This window comes from Capricornis sumatraensis, chromosome 2 (genome assembly GCF_032405125.1).
Source record: "Capricornis sumatraensis isolate serow.1 chromosome 2, serow.2, whole genome shotgun sequence".
NCBI lineage: Eukaryota > Metazoa > Chordata > Mammalia > Artiodactyla > Bovidae > Capricornis > Capricornis sumatraensis.
Window position 1 is genome coordinate 59231472 of NC_091070.1, and position 20647 is coordinate 59252118.

Genomic DNA, 20647 nt, shown 5'->3' on the forward strand with positions numbered 1-20647 from the left:
TCATGGCTTGACAGCTCATTTCTGGTTATTGTTTTGGTTTGGGGTTTTTTGTTTAAAAAATTTTTTTATATTGAAGTATAGCTGATTAACAATGTTGTGATTGTTAGGGACTCAGCGAAGAGATTCATCCATACATATGCATGTGTCCATTCTATGGCTCATTCCTTTTTTAAAATTTTTAATTGGAGGATAAGTGCTTTACAATGTTGTGTTGATTTTTGTTGTACAACAACAAGAATAAGCCATGTAAGTACACATATCCCCCCTCCCTCTGGAAACTCCCTCCTACTCCCACCGTTTCTTTATATCACTGAATAATATTCTACTATATGGATATAAAATGCTGAAAGATCTTAGGGACTGGGAAAAGACTTGAGATGATTCTTTTGTTAAGGACAGGGAAGAAGAGAGGGTAGGAATGGTTGTGAGGCTTCTGGCTATCTCTTCCCATTTTTCTAAATGTGTTTGCAGCTGGGGGGAAGGGTAGCCATTGATAGGGGTGAGGTCAAATGTTTTCTTTTCCTGAGACTTCTCCTTACCCTGTTTACCATGATAGATGAGGAAAATATATGAACTTATCACAAAATATTTGAGACTGCTTCTGTAGAAAAAAATCCTTTTTTTCTTCTACCTTTCTGTTTGTGACTGCCTCTGCATTGCTGTCCCCATGCTTTTATTTTTCTCACCATCTATATGTTATTTCTAAAAATATCCCTTCTGACACTATCTTTCCTGTAATCTTTGTCATAATTCTATTCCCTTCCCTTTTCTTTCCCTCTCTTCTTTGGTAACATGACCTACTTAATCTAGCAAAAAAAGTGTAATCATACTGTCCTGTTTTATCAAATGCTCCTTATTTTTTATGTGTGTGAAAATTCACCTTCAAATCTAATACACTGAAGTGAAAAATGTTCTAGATTATTAAATTGTGTTTCCACATATGATGTGCCACTGGGTGTAATAAAATGAACACTCATATTAGCATCATCTGATATGTTCCTTGGTGACTCAGATGGTAAAGAATCTGCCTGTAAACCCGGCAACCTGGGTTTGATCCCTGGGTAGGGAAGATCCCCTCAAGAAGGAAATAGCAACCCACTTATTGCCTGGAGAATTCATGGACAGAGGAGCCTGGTGGGCTATAGTCCATGGGGTCACAAAGAGTCAGACATTGAGCGAATATACACGACAGTATGTCGGTACAATGTTTTTAGACCATTTTGGCAGTATGTGTTGATGGCCTTAAATGTTCATATTTATGCCCTTGACCTAGTCATTTCATTAGAATCCATTAAAAAAAAATGCTAAATAATGAAAAAACTATGTATAATATCCTTAATATCTAGCAGTAAGAATGGTTTTATGAACCACTTAAAATTATATATTGCACTGAGAAAATACATGATTTCTTAAAACTAATACAAATCTGTACCTATAATAGAACTTGGCAGACATAGATGTAACATCTAAGCTAGGCATGAGTATGCTGCTGCTGCTGCTGAGTCGCTTCAGTGGTGTCCGACTCTGTGAGACTCCATAGATGGCAGCCCACTAAGCTCCTCTGTACCTGGGATTCTCCAGGCAAGAATACTGGAGTGGGTTGCCATTTCCTTCTCCAAGGCATGAGTATAAATCCCAATAATTTTTTTTCAGAGCAATATGGCAATATGTCCATTTTAAATCCACATACCTTTTGATGTAACAATTATGCTTATAGGTTGCCTTACTAACAGACTTTGATATGTGCTAAAATATTTGCTGTGATAATCATCGAAGTATTATTTATACTAAGTCTGTCCATGATGTTTTGTTAAGTGGTAAATATTTTCCCTTCTAGGAATTTATTTGAGGGAAATAATCAAGGCTATGGATAGATATAAAGCTGTAAGATATATATATATATTTCTAATTCCAAAATAATATTAAAATCCTAAGTCCTATTAAATCCTAATCCTATTAAAAGTCCATTAATAGCAGATGAGTTAAATGAATTATATGTGCCATCAATGGAAAATTAGGCAGCGTTGCACACTATAAAGAAAGCTGAGCACTGAAAAATTGATGCTTTTGAACTGTGATGTTGGAGAAGACTCTTAAGAGTCCCTTGGACTACAAGGAGATCCAGCCAGTCCATCCTAAAGGAAATCAGTCCTGAATATTCATTGGAAGGACTGATGCTGAAGCTGAAACTCCAATCCTTTGGCCACCTGATGCAAGAGCTAACTTGCTGGAAAAGACCGATGCTGGGAAAGATTGAAGGTGGGAGGAGAAGGGGCCAACAGGATGAGATGGTTGGATGGCATCACTGACTCAGTGGACATGAGTTTGAGTAAACTCCAGGAGTTGGTGATGGACAGGGAGGCCTAGGGTGCTGTAGTCCATGGGGTCACGAAGAGTTGGACACGACTGAGTGACTGAACTGAACTAAACTGCAAACCATATTGTAGAAGACTGTGATGACACATCTTGTACAACACATACACATTTGAGCACACACACAGGGCCAAAAAGGAACACGTAGACTAAATGTTAGCTTTTTCCTCTGGATAGTAAGATACACGATTTGATATTTTTATTTTCCTTTAATAAATATATAAAAACCATGAGTATTTTTTTTAATTGAGAAAAGTTAAGTGTAAGAAAAGACTTGGAAGGAAACCAAAATTTTAAACAGTAGTTGTCTTTCAGTGGTGGGATTAAAGGTAGTTGTGTGTGTGTGTGTGTATTTTTTCTATATTTTTCCTTACTGCGAAAATTATTATTCTCATTTCATTGGAAATAAAGACTTTATTTTTCAACTTTGTTAAAAGCCTGACTCATAAGTAGCTAATTAACAAAGTACCAAGTAACTTTTATATAGTTGACAGACTTTTTAAAATTTTTATTTTCATTTTTATTTTAGGCCAGAAATATACATACGGGAGAGTTGGCTGCAGTAAAAATTATCAAATTGGAGCCTGGTATGTATTAAAACTCTCAAAATAATTTTTGAACACTTTTCCCCGTATATCCTTCCTTGTTTCCTTTCTTCCAAGAGTCTTTTTATGTTGTCAGGGCAGTAGGGTATCTCCAGTATGGTTGTATGAAATTCCATTGGAAGTTGTTGATAAAAGACAAATTTGATGCAGTAGTTTCGTTACTAAATAAAATTTGTGATATGCACATTCAAAAATTGAAAGACACCTTGACAGTCTGAAGGTAATTTGCTTTTTAAGATTATAGTGAAATTTTTAACTTCAGTTTTAACTTTTATGATAATTTGATTAATAAAGTATTCATTGATTTGGGGGAAATATTTGGTGAAATTCAGGATAATTATATTTTATATGTCAGCCATTCCCTCGCTGGTTGATATAGGTTTAATAATTCTGGCCTTAGCATAATGCTTTTTTTTAAACACTTCTGTCAAAAGGCTGTTTGTTTTAAAAAATACTGAAAATAAAACTACAACTACTATATAAAACTTGAAGCAATTTTTAATTTTGATATCCTAAAAGTTTCTCTTTTTTAAAAATGTTATTTATTTATTGGCTATGCTGGGTCTTTGTTGCTGTGTGCAGGCTATTTCTAGTTGCAGAGAGCACGGACTCCTGTAGTTGCGGTGTTCAGGCTTCTTATCGTGGTGACTTCTCATGTTGCTGAGCACGGGCTCTAGTGTGCACGGGCTTAAGTAGTTGTGGCCAGCAGGCTCAGTTGTTGTGGTTCCTGGGCTCCAGAGCACGGGCTCAGTAGTTGTGGAGCACAGGCTTTGTTGCTCCAAGACATGTGGCATCTTCCCAGACCACAGATCAGACCTGTGTCCCTTGCATTGCAAGGCGGTTTCTTAACCCCTGGACCACCATGGAATCTCCTAAACATTTCTAATGAGAGCATTACTAACTTTCTTTTTTTCTCCAGTTTCTTTTTTTGTTTTTATATACTGTGGTAGTCCATTCTAAAGGAGATCAGCCCTGGGTGTTCTTTGGAGGGAATGTTGCTGAAGCTGAAACTCCAGTACTTTGGCCACCTCATGCGAAGAGTTGACTCATTGGAAAAAACTCTGATGCTGGGAGGGATTGGGGGCAGGAGGAAAAGGGGACGACAGAGAATGAGATGGCTGGATGGCATCACTGGCTCAATGGACATGAGTTTGAGTGAACTGCGGGAGTTGGTGATGGGCAGGGAGGCCTGGCATGCTGCGATTCATGGGGTCACAAAGAGTAGGACACGACTGAGCGACTGAACTGAACTGAAGGTACACACATAACATAAAATTTGCCATTCAAACCATTTTTAAGTGTATAAAATACATTCATAATGTTGTGTTACCAAAACAATTATTCATTCCAGAATGCTTTTCATCTGCTAAAACTGAAATTCTATACTCATTAAAAAATAACTTCCCATTCCCATCTTTTTGGCAGCCCTTGGCAGCCAACATTATACTTTTTTTTGTCTCTGTGAGTTTGATTATTCTGGGCATTCCCTGTAAATGGAATAACAGTATTTGTACTTTTGTGCCTGGCTTACTTCACTTAACCAAGTGAACCCAGGTTTCCTACATTGCAGGCAGACTCTTTACCGACGGAGCCACCAGGGAAGACCTTAACCAAGTGAAACAGTCCTCAAAGTTCATCCATGTCTCATGTCAGAATTTTCATCTTTCTCAAGTCTGAATATTGTATTGTGTGTATATACCACATTTTACTGATTCATTCACCTTTTGATGGGACACTTGGGTTGCTTCTCCCTTTCAGCTGTCGTAAGTAATGATGCTATGAATGTGAGCATATGAATATTTCTTCAAGGCGCTGCTTTCAGTGTTTGCAGTATGTACCCAGAAGTGGTATTGCTAGATCATATGGTAATTACATTTTTATTCTTTTTGAAGGACCATCATACTGTTTTCCATAGTGGCTGTACAATTTATATTCCTATCCATAATACACAAGTATTCCAGTTTCTCCACCTGCTTTCTAATGCTTGTAATTTTTCTTCATTTTTATAGCAGCCACCCTAATGGATGTGAGGGGTATTTCATTGTAGGTTTTTTTGTTTTTTGCATTTCCCTAAGGATTATTCATGTTGAGTGTCTTTTCATGTGCATATTGACCATTTGTATATCTGCTTTAGAGAAATACCTACTCAAATCCTTTGCCCATTTTTTAATCAAGTTGTTTTCTGTTGTTGTTGACTTTTAGAAGTTCTCTGTACATTCTAGTTAATCCTTTATCCGAAAAATGGTTTGTAAATGTTTTCTCTCATTCTGTGGGTTGCCTTTTTACTCTGTTGATGGTGTCTGTAGATGCACAAAACAGTATAAATTTTCATGAAGTCCAGTTTGTCTATTTTTTCTTTAGTTGTCTTAGCCTTTGGTGTCATACTCAAGAAATCGTTGACAAATCCAATACATGAAGCTTTTGCCCTGTGTTTTCTTTGATGAAAGAAACAGTCTTAGGTCATTATAGTCTTAGGTCTTTGATCCATTTTGAGTTTATTTCTGTATATAGTGTTAGGTAAGGGTCCAGCTTCATTCTTTTGCCTGTGGATATCCACTTTTCCCTAGTATCATTTGTTGAAAATGCTGTCCTTCCTCATTGAATGGTCTTATTAGCACCCTTATCAAAAGTCATTTGACTGTATATGCGAAAGTTTGTTTCTGGACTGTCTATTCTGTTCATTTCGTCTGTGTGTCTGTAGAGTGCCTGTATTATACTGTTTTGATTTTAGTAGCTTTGTAGTAAGTTTTGAAATCAGGACGTGTGAGTCATCAGTTTTGTACTTCTTTAAATATTATTTTGGCTCTTCAAGGTCCCCTGAGATTCCATATAAATTTTGGAATGGGTTTTTCTATTTTGACAAAAAAAGGTCATTGTAATGAGGAGTAATGCTTTTTGACCAGGTGTGCATTCACTTGCTGCTTCATAAAGTTAAACATTGTAGAATAATGGTGTGACCATAATTATGCCAACCAGTTTCTTAATTTGCACAATTAAAATGGCTTTACATTTCAAATAGAGCATTTTGATCATTGTGTGTATGGTTCATTATGGAGAGATTACTGAGGTAATATGCGACATCACTTTAAAAACAAGGTTTCAGATAGGGCACAGTATCCTTTTTTTCCTGGATAATAATAGTCTGTAATAATACTCTTTTAGAGTCCTCTTACTAAGTTCCACCTAATAAGTGTAAAATGATCTCCAAAATGTCATTAGCACACATAGAAGAGAATATAACAGAATTATGCATGCATTTGCCTCTTCTTGGGTTATTTGAGCAAATAAATATTCAAGTTGCATTCAAGAAACAGTTACAGTCCAGATAATGAATGGGCTGAATTTGCAGAGGAAATGAAGATGTTTATCCCTTCTCTGCCTTCAACAAGTAGACTGGGCTCTTCATAATGCAGTTTCACTTGTTTGACTGAAGGGTATATCCTACTTTTGATTATAATTCAGATCATGAATTAATGAGTGTATTTTAAAAATCCTACAATTCTGACTTCTCAACAAACCTTAAAAAAGAAAGCGTACCATTATGTGATGTAGTTATTTAACACATATGGATTAGTTGCTGGGTTCATAAATTAAGGCTGTGAAAGATTGGAATTTCTCACTTCTTGGCTTTAAAGTTTTGTGTTCAAGTTCACTCATATACAGAGACTGACTAATGTTTAAATTCTTACCCCGAAAAAGAATAACATAGAAAGAAGTCCAGTAAATTCTTGATTTGATGTGATTTCAATGTTTGGCCACTTTAATATTCTTTTTAATTACTTATTTACGCTTTGTTCAGTTCTATCAGGTTGTCTTTTTTATTTACAGTTTTTTATTTTTAATTCAATTTTTAAAGATTACATCACATTTACAATTTTTGCAAAATATTGGCTATATTCCCCATGCTGTACAATATACCTTTGTAGCCTAACTTATACCCAGTGGGCTTCCCTGGTGGCCCAGTGGTAAAGTGCCTGCCTGCGATGCAGGAGACCCGGGTTCAATCTCTGAGTTGAGACGATCCCCTGGAAAAGGACATGGCAACCCACTCCAGTATTCCTTGCCTGGAAAATTCCATGGACAGAGGAGCCTGGTGGGCTGTAGTCCATGGGGTCACAACGAGTCAGACACAACTGAGTGACTTCACTTCACTTCTATACCTCCCACTCAACCACCCCTATATTGCCACCCCCCATTGGTCACCACTAGTTTGTCCTCTGTATCTGTGTGTCTGCTTCTTTTTTGTTATATTCAGTAGTTTGTTTTATATTTTAGATTCCATGTATATGTGATGTACAGTATTGGGCTTCCTCTATCTGACTTATTTCACTTAGCCTAATGCCCTCCAGTCCATCAGTGTTGCTGCAAAAAGCAAGATGGAGTTTGTTTGTTTATTTCAGTGTTTCATAACTGAATAGTATTCTTGTGTGTATGTGTTGATACACATACCCTATATCTTCTTTATCCATTCATCTGTTGGTGGACACTTAGGTTGCTTCCGTATCTTGACTACTATGAACATTGAGGTACATATATCTCTTCAAATTAGTGTTTTAGTGTTTTGAGAAACCTGTTTTCCATAGTGGCTGCACCAGTTTACATTTCCACCAACAGTATATGGGGTTCCTTTTCTCCACATTCTCGCCAGGATTTGTTATTTGCATTCTTTTTGATGATAGCGGTTCTAAGAGGTGTGCAGTGATACCTCAAATGGTTTTGATTTGTATCTCCCTGATGATTATTGATATTGAGCATCTTTTCATGTGCTTATTGTCCATCTGTGTATCCTCTTTAGAAAAATGTTTGTTCAGTTCTTCTGCCCATCTTTTAATTGGATTGTTTGCTTTTTTGATGTTGAGTTGTATGAGCTGTTTATATATGTTGGGTATTATCCCTTATTGGTCATATCATTTGCATATATTTTCTCCTATTTAGTAGGTTGTCTTTTCATTTTGTCGTTGGTTTCCTTTGCTATTCAAAAGCTTTTATGTTTAGGGAAAAGAATACATGCATATAATGAAGGTTAAAAGTATTTAACAAACAGAAAGTATAAAGAACAGCCAGAGATGAAGAATACAATAACTGAATGAAAAATTCGCTAGCAGTAATAAAGAGTAGAAAAGTAGAAAGAATAAACAGTAAGGTAAATGATACAGAGGAATGGATCAGTGAGCTGGAAGACAGAGTATTGGAAATTACTACTGCTGAAAGAAAAAAGAGAAAAGAATGAAAGGAAATGAGGACCAGCTTGGTGGGTTACAGTCCATAGGGTCACAAAGACTTGGACACACTGAAGGGGCTTGGCACACACACAGGAAACCTATGGGACAGCTTCAAGTGCAGTAATATTTGCACTGTAGGAATCCCAAATTATTGGAGACATTAAAATTAAAAGCTTCCTAACCTGGGGAAGGAAATAGTCACCTAAGTCCAGGAAGCACAGAGAGTTCCATACAGAATTTACCCAGAGAGGAACATGCCAAGACACATTGTAATTAAAATGGCAGAAATTAAAGGTAAATAGAGAAGAGAATGGGCTTCCCTGGTAACTCAGCTGGTAAAGAATTCGCCTGTAATGCAGGAGACCTTGGTTCGATTCCTGGGTCAAGAAGATGCCCTGGAGAAGGGTTAAGCTACCCACTCCAGTATTCTTGGGCTTCCCTGATGGCTAGTTAGTAAGCCTGCAGTGTGGGAGACCTGGGTTCAATCCCTAGGTTGGAAAGATCCCCTGGAGAAGGGAACAGCTACCCACTCAGGTATTCTGGCCGGGAAAATTCCATGGACTGTATGGTCTGTGGGGTTGCAAAGAGTTGGACAAGACTGAGCAACTTTAACTTTCAGAGAAGAGAGTATTAAAAACAGTAAGGGAAAAGCAACAAATAACATACAAGGGAACTCCCATAAGGCTATCAGCTAATTTTTCAGCAGAAACTATGCAGGCCAGAAGGTAGTAACATGATTTATTTAAGGTAATGAATAAGAAAAACGTACAACCAAGAATACTATATTTAGCAAGTCTTTCATTCACATTTGATGGAGAAGTCAAAGCTTTGCTTGTGTGCTCAGTCATGTCCAACTCTTTGTGACCCATGGACTGTAGCCCGCCAGGCTCCTCTGTCCATGGAATATTCCAGGCAAGAATACTGGAGTGGGTTGCCATTTCCTATTCCAGGGGATCTTCCTGACCCAGGATCAAACCCACATCTCCTAAGTCTCCTGCATTGACAGGCAGATTGTTTACCACTGTGCCACCCAGGAAGACTTACAAGCAAGCAGAAGCTAAGAGTTCAGCACCACCAAACCAGCCTTACAACGAATGGTAAAGGAACTTATCTAGGTTAAAAAAAAAAAAAGGACACAACTAGGAACAAAAAATTGTTGGGAAAGCTCACCAGTAAAGGCAAATGTATAGTAAAGGTAGGAAATCATCCATACACAAAACTAGTAGGAAAGTTAAAAGACAAAAGTAGTAAAAGCATCCATATCCACAATAAGCAGTTAAGGGATTCATGAAACAGATGTAAAATGTGATATCAAAGACAGTAATCATGAGGGGAGGAGAGTCAAGTGCAGGGTTTTTAAATTGCATTTGAAACTAAGAGATGACCAACTTAAAACAACCATGTATATGCATAGATTGCTATACAAAAGCCTCATGGTAACCTCAAACCAAAAATCTTTAATAGATATACACTCACAAAAAGAAAAAGGAATTGAAACACAACACTGAAATAGTCTTTAAAGCACAAGAGAAAAGAAGAAAGAAGAAGGGGAGGCAGGAATGACCTACAAAATTAAATCTAAAACAGTTAACAAAATGGCATTAAGAACACATATATCAATAATTACCTTAAGTGTAAACAGACTAAATTCTCCAACCAAAAGACATTGACTGGCTGAATGGGTATAAAACAAGACCCATATATATGCTGCCTATGAGAGACTTACTTTAGATGTAAAGATACATAAAGACTGAAAATGCGAGATGGAAAAAGTTATTCCATCCAAATCCAAAAGAAAGCCAGAGGAGCAATATTTATGTCATACAAAATAGACTTTAAAGACTGATCCAGGAGATGACGAAGGATACTACATAATGATCAAGGTATAATTATAAGAAGATATAATAATTGTAACTATCCATGCACCCACCATGGAAGCACTTAAATATATAAGTTAAATATTAGCAGACATAAAAGGAAAACTCAACAGTGACACAGTAATAGTAGGAGACTTTAACCTCCCCCCGCCAACTTTCATCAATGCAAAGATCATCCAGATAGAAAATCAGTAAGAAATCGCAGGCCTTCAATGACACATTAGACCAAATGGTCTTAACTGACATATAGAGAGCATTTCATCTGAAAGCTACAGAATACACATTGTAGTGCACATGGAACATCCCCCAGGATAGAGCTTGTGCATGGCTGCAAAACATGCCTTGGTAAACTTCAGAAAATTAAAATAATATCAAGCATCTTTTCCAACAATATGAGACTAGAAATCAACTGTAAGGGGAAAAAAAAAAACAACTGCAAAAACAGGGACACATGGAACTAAACAACATGCTACTAAACAGCCAGTGGACTATGGAAGAAACCGAAGAGGAAATTAAAAATTACCTACAGACAAAAATGAAAACAGGATGATCCAAAACCTATGGAACAGAGCAGAAGCATGTCTAAGAGGATGCTGTTTATGCTTTAAAAATACTGACTTTTCAAGTGTTTTAAAAGTTTTCTTCAGTTTGTCTACTATCTTTGTACTCTGTTTATGGTACTTTTCTGTGTGGAAGTATTTTTTCCTTTTAGATAAATTTGGCGGTTCTCCTTTATTCCTCTCTTTCTCACATATAGGCTTTTTCTACTAGTCGGCTCTAAAGCTATTTCACACAGTTTCTTCTGGTTTTTTCCTTTCTCCTACACCCTCCAACATTTAAATGTTTGCTCCATCAGGGAGAGTTTTGTCCTAAGGTGTGAAAAAGAGCTTTAAGTACACTTAGTCACTCATTCATGTCCAACTCTCTGCGACCCCATGGACTGCAGCACTCCAGGCCTCCCTGTCCATCACTAACTCCCAGAGCTTACTCAAACTCATGTCCATCGAGTCGGTGACGCCATCCAACCATCTCATCCTCTGTCGTCCCCTTTTCCTCCCACCTTCAGTCTTTCTCAGGATCAGGGTCTTTTCCAGTGAGTCAGTACTTTGCATCAGGTCAGCAAAGTTTTGGAGTTTCAGCTTCAGCATCAGTCCTTCCAAAGAATATTCAGGACTGATTTCCTTTAGGATGCACTGGTTGGATCTCCTTGCAGTCCAGGGGACTCTCAAGAGTATTCTCCAACACCACAGTTCAAAAGCGTCAGTTCTTCGACACTCAGCTTTCTTTATAGTTCCAACTCTCACTTCCATACATGACTACTGGAAAAGCCATAGCTTTGACTAGATGGACCTTTGTTGGCAAAATAATGTCTCTGCTTTTTAGTATGCTGTCTAGGTTGGTCATAGCTTTTCTTCTAAGGAGTAAGCGTCTTTTAGCTTCATGGCTGCAGTCACCATCTGCAGTGATTTTGCAGCCCAGAAAAATAGTCTCTCACTGTTTCCATTGTTTCCCCATCTATTTGCCATGAAGTGATGGGACGGGATGCCATGATCTTAGTTTTCTGAATGTTGAGTTTTAAGCCAACATTTTCAACTCTCTTCTTTCACTTTCATCAACAGGCTCTTTAGTTCTTCTTCGCTTTCAGGCATAAGAATGGTGTCATCTGCATATCTGACGTTATTGATATTTCTCCCGGCAATCTTGATTCCAGCTTATGCTTCATCCAGCCTGGCATTTCGCATGATGTACTCTGCATAGAAGTTAAATGATCAGAGTGACAATATACAGCCTTGACGTACTCCTTTCCCAATTTGGAACCAGTCTGTGTTGTTCCATGTCCAGTTCTAACTGTTGCTTCCTGACCTGCATACAGATTTCTCAGGAGGCAGGTCAGGTGGTCTGGTATTCCCATCTCTTTCAGATTTTTGCACAGTTTATTGTGATCCACACAGTCAAAGGCTTTGGCGTAGTCAATAAAGCAGAAGTAGATGTTTTTTTTCTGGAATTCTCTTGCTTTTTCAATGATCCGATGGATGTTGGCAATTGATCTCTGGGTCCTCTGCCTTTTCTAAATCCAGCTTGAACATCTGGAAGTTCATGGTTCATGTACTGTTGAAGCCTGGTTTGGAGAATTTTGAGCATTAGCATATGAGATGAGTAGAATTGTGGAGAAGGAAATGGCAACCCATTCCAGTGTTCTTGCCTGGAGAATCCCAGGGATGGGGGAGCCTAGTGGGCTGCCGTCTCTGGGGTCGCACAGAGTCGGACACGACTGAAGCGACTTAGCAGCAGCAGCAGCAGCAGTGCAGTAGTTTGAACATTCTTTGGCATTGCCTTTCTTTGGGATCGGAATGAAAACTGACTATTTCCAGACCTGTGGCCACTGCTGAGTTTTCCAAATTTGCTGGCATATTGAGTGCAACACTTTCACAGCATCATCTTTTAGGATTTTAAATAGCTCAACTGGAATTCCATCACCTCCATTAGCTTTGTTTATAGTGGTGCTTCCTAAGGCCCACTTGACTTCACATTCCACAATGCCTGGCTTTAGGTAAGTGATCACACCATCATGGTTATCTGGGTCATGAAGATCTTTTCTGTATAGTTCTTCTGTGTATTCTTGCCACCTGTTCTTAATATCTTCTGCTTCTGTTAGGTCCCTATCATTTCTGTCCTTTATCGAGCCCATCTTTGCATGAAATGTTCCCTTGGTATCTCTAATTTTCTTGACAAGATCTCTAGTCTTTTCCTATTCTATTGTTTTCCTCTCTTCCTTTGCATTGATGGGTGAGGAAGGCTTTCTATCTCTCCTTGCTATTGTTTGGAACTCTGCATTCAGATGGGTATATCTTTCCTTTTCTCCTATGCCTTTAACTTCTTTTCTCAGCTGTTTGTAAGGCCTCCTCAGACAACCCTTTTGCCTTTTTGCATTTGTTTTTCTTGGGGATGATCTTGATCACTGCATCCTGTACAGTGTTATAAACCTCTGTCCATAGTTCTTCAGTACTCTATCAGATCTAATCCCTTGAATCTATTTGCAACTTTCACTATATAACAATAAGGGGTTTGATTTAGGTCATACCTGAATGGTCTAGTGGTTTTCCTTACTTTTCTGAATTTGGCAGTAAAGAGTTCATGATCTGTACCATAGTCAGCTCCCGGTCTTGTTTTTGCTGGTTGTATAGAGCTTCTCCATCTTCCGCTGCAAAGAATATAATGGCTAGACAGTTTTCCAAAGCTGTTTACTACAAACTCTGTCTTTTATTTGCACGTTTGAAATGCCTCGCTTGTCATGAACTGAATTTCCATTTAAGCATGAGTTTATTATCTATTTCAGTGATTCCAAACCCCCCACTCCTATTTGTAGTTCAGGATTATCCTGTTTTTGATTACTCTGACTTTTCATTGTATTTTATAATCTTAATTGCTTTTGTTTTTCAGTTATTTCCCTTCTGTTTTCATAAATTTTTTTCCCCAGGAAAGGTTCAAGATCATTTTTATCAAAGTGTAAGAAAGCTTGTGAGAATAATTTAGAAGACTTAACATTTGACAATGGTAAGGACTTTTCTTATTAGCTCTTCAGGAAAATATTAAAGTTCTTGCCACATAGGCCTTCATATTTGTGGTAATTCTTGCTATCATGAATAGCAGTTTTTTCTTCTCTTATACTTTCTATTTTGGTTACTGTTGATATTTATGTGAGTCATTATATTGGATTTATTTAGTCTGTGACAGTCTTACATAATTAATATTTTTCAATAGAATTGTCAATTTTGGTGCTTTTTGATGCTCTTTTTGCTTTGATTATAACTGTGTCAAACATTGTAATGCCAATCCTTTTTTCTTGTTTGTATTTTTGTATCATATAACAACCAGATAATGCTGTTATATTTAGGTCTATCATTTTACTTTCTTTTTGGATCATTGGTTTTTAAGTTTTGTCTTGTAATTATCTTTAAATTTTATTTTATAGCCCAATCTGAATCTTTCTCTTTCTAGGTCAGTCATTTTAAAATTTATTGAGATGATTGATCTTCTGTTACAGTGGGTTTTGTATTTAATGTTTTTTGAAGGTTTTAAGCAAAATATAGCTAGAGGTTTCTTTTACTTTAATTGCTGATAATTTGAAAGGTACACAGTTTGTAGTTTTGTCAAAGGATGGCTTCTAAGACTTTAAATAATATACTTAAATTTGAGTTTTTAGTTTATCAACTTAAGAAATGAAATAGTCATTAGCTTCATAGGTTTAAAGATGTTGAACTTCATATTCCTTCTGCCTCTTCATATTCCAGTTTTCAGATGCTTGTTAATTTATTTGAGGATTTTAGTCTTAGAATTTTTTGATTATACTAGGGCATGCATGTATATTAGCCTGCATATCTTTTATATCTTTTTTAAAATTATGAGATGCCAATTATTTAGGCTTAGTTTTATAATTAAATAGATTCAGTTCTCACCATCCTTTCATTCCATGTCCTTGTTGCTTTTTTTATTTGTATCAGTTGTTGCCAAGTTGAATGATATCATCACATTGATTTTCCTGTGACTATCAAGAATAACATAATTTTGATTCACAAATTAATTGTTCGTCTCAAGCTTGCTCTTCCCTCAGTCTTCCCCATTTTGCTAAGCCACTAGCCAAGCCAAAAATATAGGCATTGTCCTTGATTTCTCTTTCTTTTGTACTTCAATGTCAGTCTGTCAGAAAGTTCCTTCAACTCAACTTTCAAAACATATATGGAATCCATCTACTTCTTATTGCCATCTTTCCCCTCTGGTCTCTCTATTTCCTCTCCCAGACCTCCCATCTATTGCCATCTAGTTTCCACAGAGCCACCAGAATGGTCCTTTTAAAATACAAATCATATCATAATGCTCTCTTCCTTAAAACCTTCTTGGAGCTTCGAAATTGCACTTAGAATACATAATATTCAAACTTTCAACCTTGCTTATAAAAAACCCTATGTGATTGGCCCTGTCTGCTTCTCTGAGCTCATCATATGTCTTTTTCCCTTCCCTATTCCCCTCTTATTTTTTTCTTTTTTATGTAATCAGTCCAAGATTAAACCGACTCTTCTGTTCTGCGTGAAGTACTAGTTTTCATGGTCTACTTCCAGAAGCCCTCTTGGTCATTCAGATTTCAACTTAAATGTTGTAGCCTCGTAAAGACCCAGTTCTGACTATGTAAGTTAAAGTAGTCACTCAGATCCTTGTTATTTTAGTTCTCTGTCTAGGACATGTGCCTGCGTAACATTTTTCTTATTTCTTTGTATTTGTTTGTTTAATGTCTGTCTCTCCTGGAATGTTAAGAGGCATGAGACTAGTGATCTGTCTTTACTGTTTTATTTCAGCACCAGAAATAGTGTAGGCACATAGAGGACATTCAATAAATATCTTTGTACAGGGGAATATTATAAATGACTTTCTGTTGTCTATTAAATGAGAATGAGCAGCCAACTAGATATAGAATTATTACATCATACATTCTTCTCCTGCCCTCAGAAAATATATAGACATTTTCTGCTTTGAATATTATCAGAATAAAGCTATAAGGCTTGCCTGATTATTTTTCCTCTTGTAGGTAACTTGCTGCTTCTTGCTGAACTTGCTGCTTAATTGTCTGTGGCACTAATACTACTTATCTTCTCTAATCTGTGATGTTCGGGTCTTATTATTTAGATTTCAATTCATTCTTAATAGTAATTGTGATTTCAGTAAATTTATTAAATTTATTAATAGTAAATAACTATAAAATTAGTCACCTGAGAAATGTTTTTCTTACAGTTAAATATATACATGCTTTTCTTTTAGTGAATAGTTTCATTTATTTTCATAATCTGTGTTTTAGAATCTGAGAAATTGGTCTTCTGTTTGTGACAGTGATTTTATTCATTTGGGTTATTTCATTATTACATGTTTTATTTGTGGTTTTGTTTTCTTTTGTTTTTGCCTTAAAAAAATAATTTCTATGTTAATCATAGATTTTTATACCTTTTTTTTTTTTAGCATTTTCAGAAAAGCCCTTAGATGTGTTTTTTACATTTTGCAAACAGAGTTAGGGGAGTTTTATGTGAAAAATATGATGATATAGTGTTGAATTTTCCCAACATTTGTTTCCAATGCCTCAAATAATTTCTGGAGACAGCTGTATTTCAAAAATGAATTTTTGACTGTACTTCGCAACTTAAAAAAAAAAAATGGCACCAAAGCCAGTATAATGCAAAAGTGCTTCCTTGTATTTATTTAAAGATGAGCTGGTTTAGAATTTTATTTTGACATGAAAGATAATTATTTGCCAATATGACTTAGAAAAAAGCCTGCATCTGGTAAAAGATAAACAGTTTTTTTTTTTTTAAGTAAATGAAATCTCAGCTGTAACTCAATTATACTTTTCACCCCAGTTAAAAATAGATTGTTGAAATTTATAATCATTTTAAAGTCTTGAATTTTATTACAGATTTACTGACTTGTTCCTGGTAATTTAATTATATAATATTATATTTAAAATTCCACTAAAATAAATGACTTTTGAGACTCTTCTAATACTAATCCTAAAGTGAATCTTAGGGTTAAGAGCAAAAATAGGTTAGCACACAGAACAATTTTTTAAATTGGCCACAGAAATAATTGATAAGATGAATGAGCATTTTCCCCTATATTTTTACCCTTTGTATACATATGTAAGCAAATGATTATTTTTAAGAGTGATTTAAGCATTTCTCTCTCATTTTATAGTCTATACTTTTTAAATAGAAGCACCATTTTACAAATGGTGACTTCGAAGTATTGAAAATAAACATTACCAATGATACCATTTTGAGTTTCATCATCTGTTTGGTGAGGCATCAGGACTGCTCTAGAAAAGCAGGCAGATATTACGATTATGCATGTCACCCTATTTTCCTGTTTGTGTCTTAATTTCAGCCTACCCTCTAACTCATTTTACAGATGCTCATTTTGCTCAACAAGTCTGTAGTTAGTGCCAGCGAACAGCCAGAACAGACCAAGTTTGAGAAAGGTGATCATCAGAATCCTCATTTGCCTTCTCGAGTCTTCTCTGCTCACATTATCCTCTTATTATGGTGGAACTACATGATGGTACTTTAAAATTTTCCAAATTATCATTTGTTTAAAACTGTGAGCCTTGCATACAGGCATGGAATTTCATGAAATCATTACCCAGGGTGTTAATGTGGTATACTTTGTTTACTTGTTTTTTAAAATGCTAAATTGGAAATATTTATGAAATAATCCAATATTTGTAAATAAAATGGTGAATTAGATGTATTTTACTAGATTAGACAGTTTTCAGACATGTTGAAATCTTTCAGTTCAGTCGCTCAGTCGTGTCCAACTCTTTGTGACCCCATGAATTGCCACATGCCAGGCCTCCCTGTCCATCACCAACTCCTGGAGTTTACTCAAACTCATATCCATCGAGTTGGTGATGCCAACCAACCATCTCATCCTCTGTCGTCCCGTCAATCTTTCCCAGCATCAGGGTCTTTTCCAGTGAGTCAGTTCTTCCCATCAGGTGGCCAAAGTATTGGAATTTCAGCTTCAACATCAGTCCTTCCAATGAACAACCAGGACTGATCTCCTTTAGAATGGACTGGTTGGATCTCCTTGCAGTCCAAGGGACTCTCAAAAGAGTCTTCTCCAACACCACAGTTCAAAAGCATCAATTCTTCAGCGCTCAGCTTTCTTCACAGTCCAACTATCACATCCATACATAACTACTGGAAAAACCATAGCCTTGACTAGACTGACCTTTGTTGGCAAAGTAATGTCTCTGCTTTTGAATATGCTATCAGGGTTGGCCATATCTTTCCTTCCAAGAAGTAAGCGTCTTTTCATTTCATGGCTGCAGTCACCATCTGCAGTGATTTTGGAGCCCCCAAAAAGTAAAGTCAGACACTGTTTCTACTGTTTCCCCATTTATTTCCCATGAAGTGATGGGACCAGATGCCATGATCTTCGTATTCTGAATGTTGATCTTTAAGCCAACTTTTTCACTCTCCTCTTTCACTTTCATAAGAGGCTTTTTAGTTCCTGTTTGCTCTCTGCCATAACGGTGGTGTCATCTGCATATCTCAGTTTATTGATATTTCTCCCAACAATCTTGATTCCAGCTTGTGCTTCTTGCAGCCTAGCATTTCTCATGATGTACTCTGCATATAAGTTATATAAGCAGGGTGACAATATACAGCCTTGACATACTCCTTTTCCTATTTGGAATCAGTCTGTTGTTCCATGTCCAGTTTTAACTGTTGCTTCCTGGCCTGCATACAAGTTTCTCAAGAGGCAGGTCAGGTGGTCTGGTATTCCTATCTCTTTCAGAATTTTCCACAGTGTATTGTGATCCACACAGTCAAAACCTTGGCATAGTCAATAAAGCAGAAGTAGATGTTTTTCTGGAACTCTCTTGCTTTTTCCATGATTCAGCGGATGTTGGCAATTTGATCTCTGGTTCCTCTGCCTTTTCTAAAACCAGCTTGAACATCTGGAAGTTCACAGTTCACGTACTGCTGAAGCCTGACTTGGAGAATTTTGAGCACGACTTTACTAGCATGTGAGATGAGTGCAACTGTGCGTTAGTTTGAGCATTCTTTGGCATTGCCTTTCTTTGGGACTGGAATGAAAACTGACCTTTCCAGGCCTGTGGCCACTGCTGAGTTTTCGAAATTTGGTGGCATATTGAGTGTAGCACTTTCACAGCATCATCTTTCAGGATTTGAAATACCTCAACTGGAATTCCACCACCTCCACTAGCTTTGTTCGTAGTGATGCTTTCTAAGGCCCACTTGACTTCACATTCCAGGATGTCTGGCTCTAGGTGAGTGATCACACCATGGTGATTATCTGGGTCATGAAGATCTTTTCTGTATAGTTCTGTGTATTCCTGCCACCTATTCTTAATATCTTCTGCTTCTGTTAGGTTCATACCATTTCTGTCCTTTATTGTGCCCATCTTTGCATGAAATGTTCCCTTGCTATCTCTAATTTTCTTGAAGACATCTCTAGTCTTTCCCATTCTGTTGTTTTCATCTATATCTTTGCATTGATCGCTGAGGAAGGCTTTCTTATCTCTTCTTGCTATTCTTTGGAACTCTGCATTCAGATGCTTATATCTTTCCTTTTCTCCTTTGCTTTTCTCTTCTCTTCTTTTCACAGCTATTTGTAAGGCCTTCCCAGACAACCATTTCGCTTTTTTGCATTTCTTTTCCATGGGGATGGTGTTGATCCCTGTCTCCTGTACAATGTGTCAGGAACCTCCGTCCATAGTTCATCGTGCACTCTATCTAGTCTCTTAAATTTATTTCTCACTTCCACTGTATAATCATAGGGATTTTATCTAGGTCATACCTGAATGGTCTAGTGGTTTTCCCCTCTTTCTTCAATTTAAGTCTTAATTTGGCAATAAGGAGTTCATGATCTGAGCCACAGTCAGCTCCCGCTCTTGTTTTTGCTGACTGTATAGAGCTTCTCCATCTTTGGCTGCAGAGAATATAATCAATCTGATTTCAGTGTTGACCATCTGGTGATGTCCATGTGTAGAGTCTTCTCTTGTGTTGTTGGAAGATGGTGTTTGCTATGATCAGTGCATTCTCTCGGCACTGGAGAACACACTGGAATTGGAATCTTTAAATATCTTTAAATAGATGTTTAAAACTATTTTTAGTTTTGCTTTATGATATTTCATCTTATTTCCTGGAAATATAAATGGAAAAAGTACAGTAAATTTTTTAAAAGTCAGAAATTTTATAAAGATTTAAACAACCATTAGTTTGCCTTGTTAATGTTCTTGAAAGAAATCCCAAAGTAGGAGGGAGGTTTGGCCAAATAGGACAAATGTCAACTATTCCAATTAAGTGATATGTTCCTGCTTTTCAGTATTTACTTCTATTTTAAAAATCTTAACATTTTTTATTGTTAAAAATAATGTGTAAATTTAAATATTGGTACCCTATCTTCACTATTTAAAAAGTTCAAATCTGAATTGGTGGAAGATGTTAATTTTGAGGTCACACCAAAATTTTTATTAGTTTCAAATAATACATGCAGAAAACTAATAAAGGCTAAGTAGACATTTTCTGCCATTTAATAGGTAAAAATCACATGGAATGCTAGAGTACTCTGTTTCACTTAGATTCCAGTTTCTGAACACAGGATAAAATTGGAATGAGGATACTTGTTCAGTTCAGTCACTCAGTCGTGTCCGACTCTTTGCAACACCCTGGACTGCGGCACGCCAGGATTCCCTGTCCATCAACAACTCCTGGAGCCTACTCAAATTCATGTCCATTGCATTGGTGAGGCCATCCAACCCTCTCATACTCTGTTGTCCCTTTCTCCTCCTGCCTTCAATTTTTCCTAGCATCAGGGTCTTTTCCAGTGAGTCAGAACTTCGCATCAGGTCACCAAAGTTTTGGAGTTTCAGCTTCAGCATCAGTCCTTCCAATGAATATTCAGGACTGATTTCCTTTAGGATGCACTGGTTGGATCTTCTTGCAGTCCAGGGGACTCTCAAGAGTATTCTCCAACACCACAGTTCAAAAGCATCAATTCT

The 20647-nt window shown here is 36.9% G+C and overlaps 1 protein-coding gene across 1 annotated transcript in view; it reads left to right on the forward strand.

The window, feature by feature from the left end:
• Positions 1–20647, forward strand: part of MAP4K5 (mitogen-activated protein kinase kinase kinase kinase 5) — a 114139-nt gene that overhangs the window by 22460 nt on the left and 71032 nt on the right. Inside the window, exon 3 of the mRNA XM_068966384.1 lies at positions 2903–2960. Within this exon, the coding sequence (XP_068822485.1) occupies positions 2903–2960 (58 nt within the window). The remainder of the gene's footprint in view (positions 1–2902; positions 2961–20647) is intronic.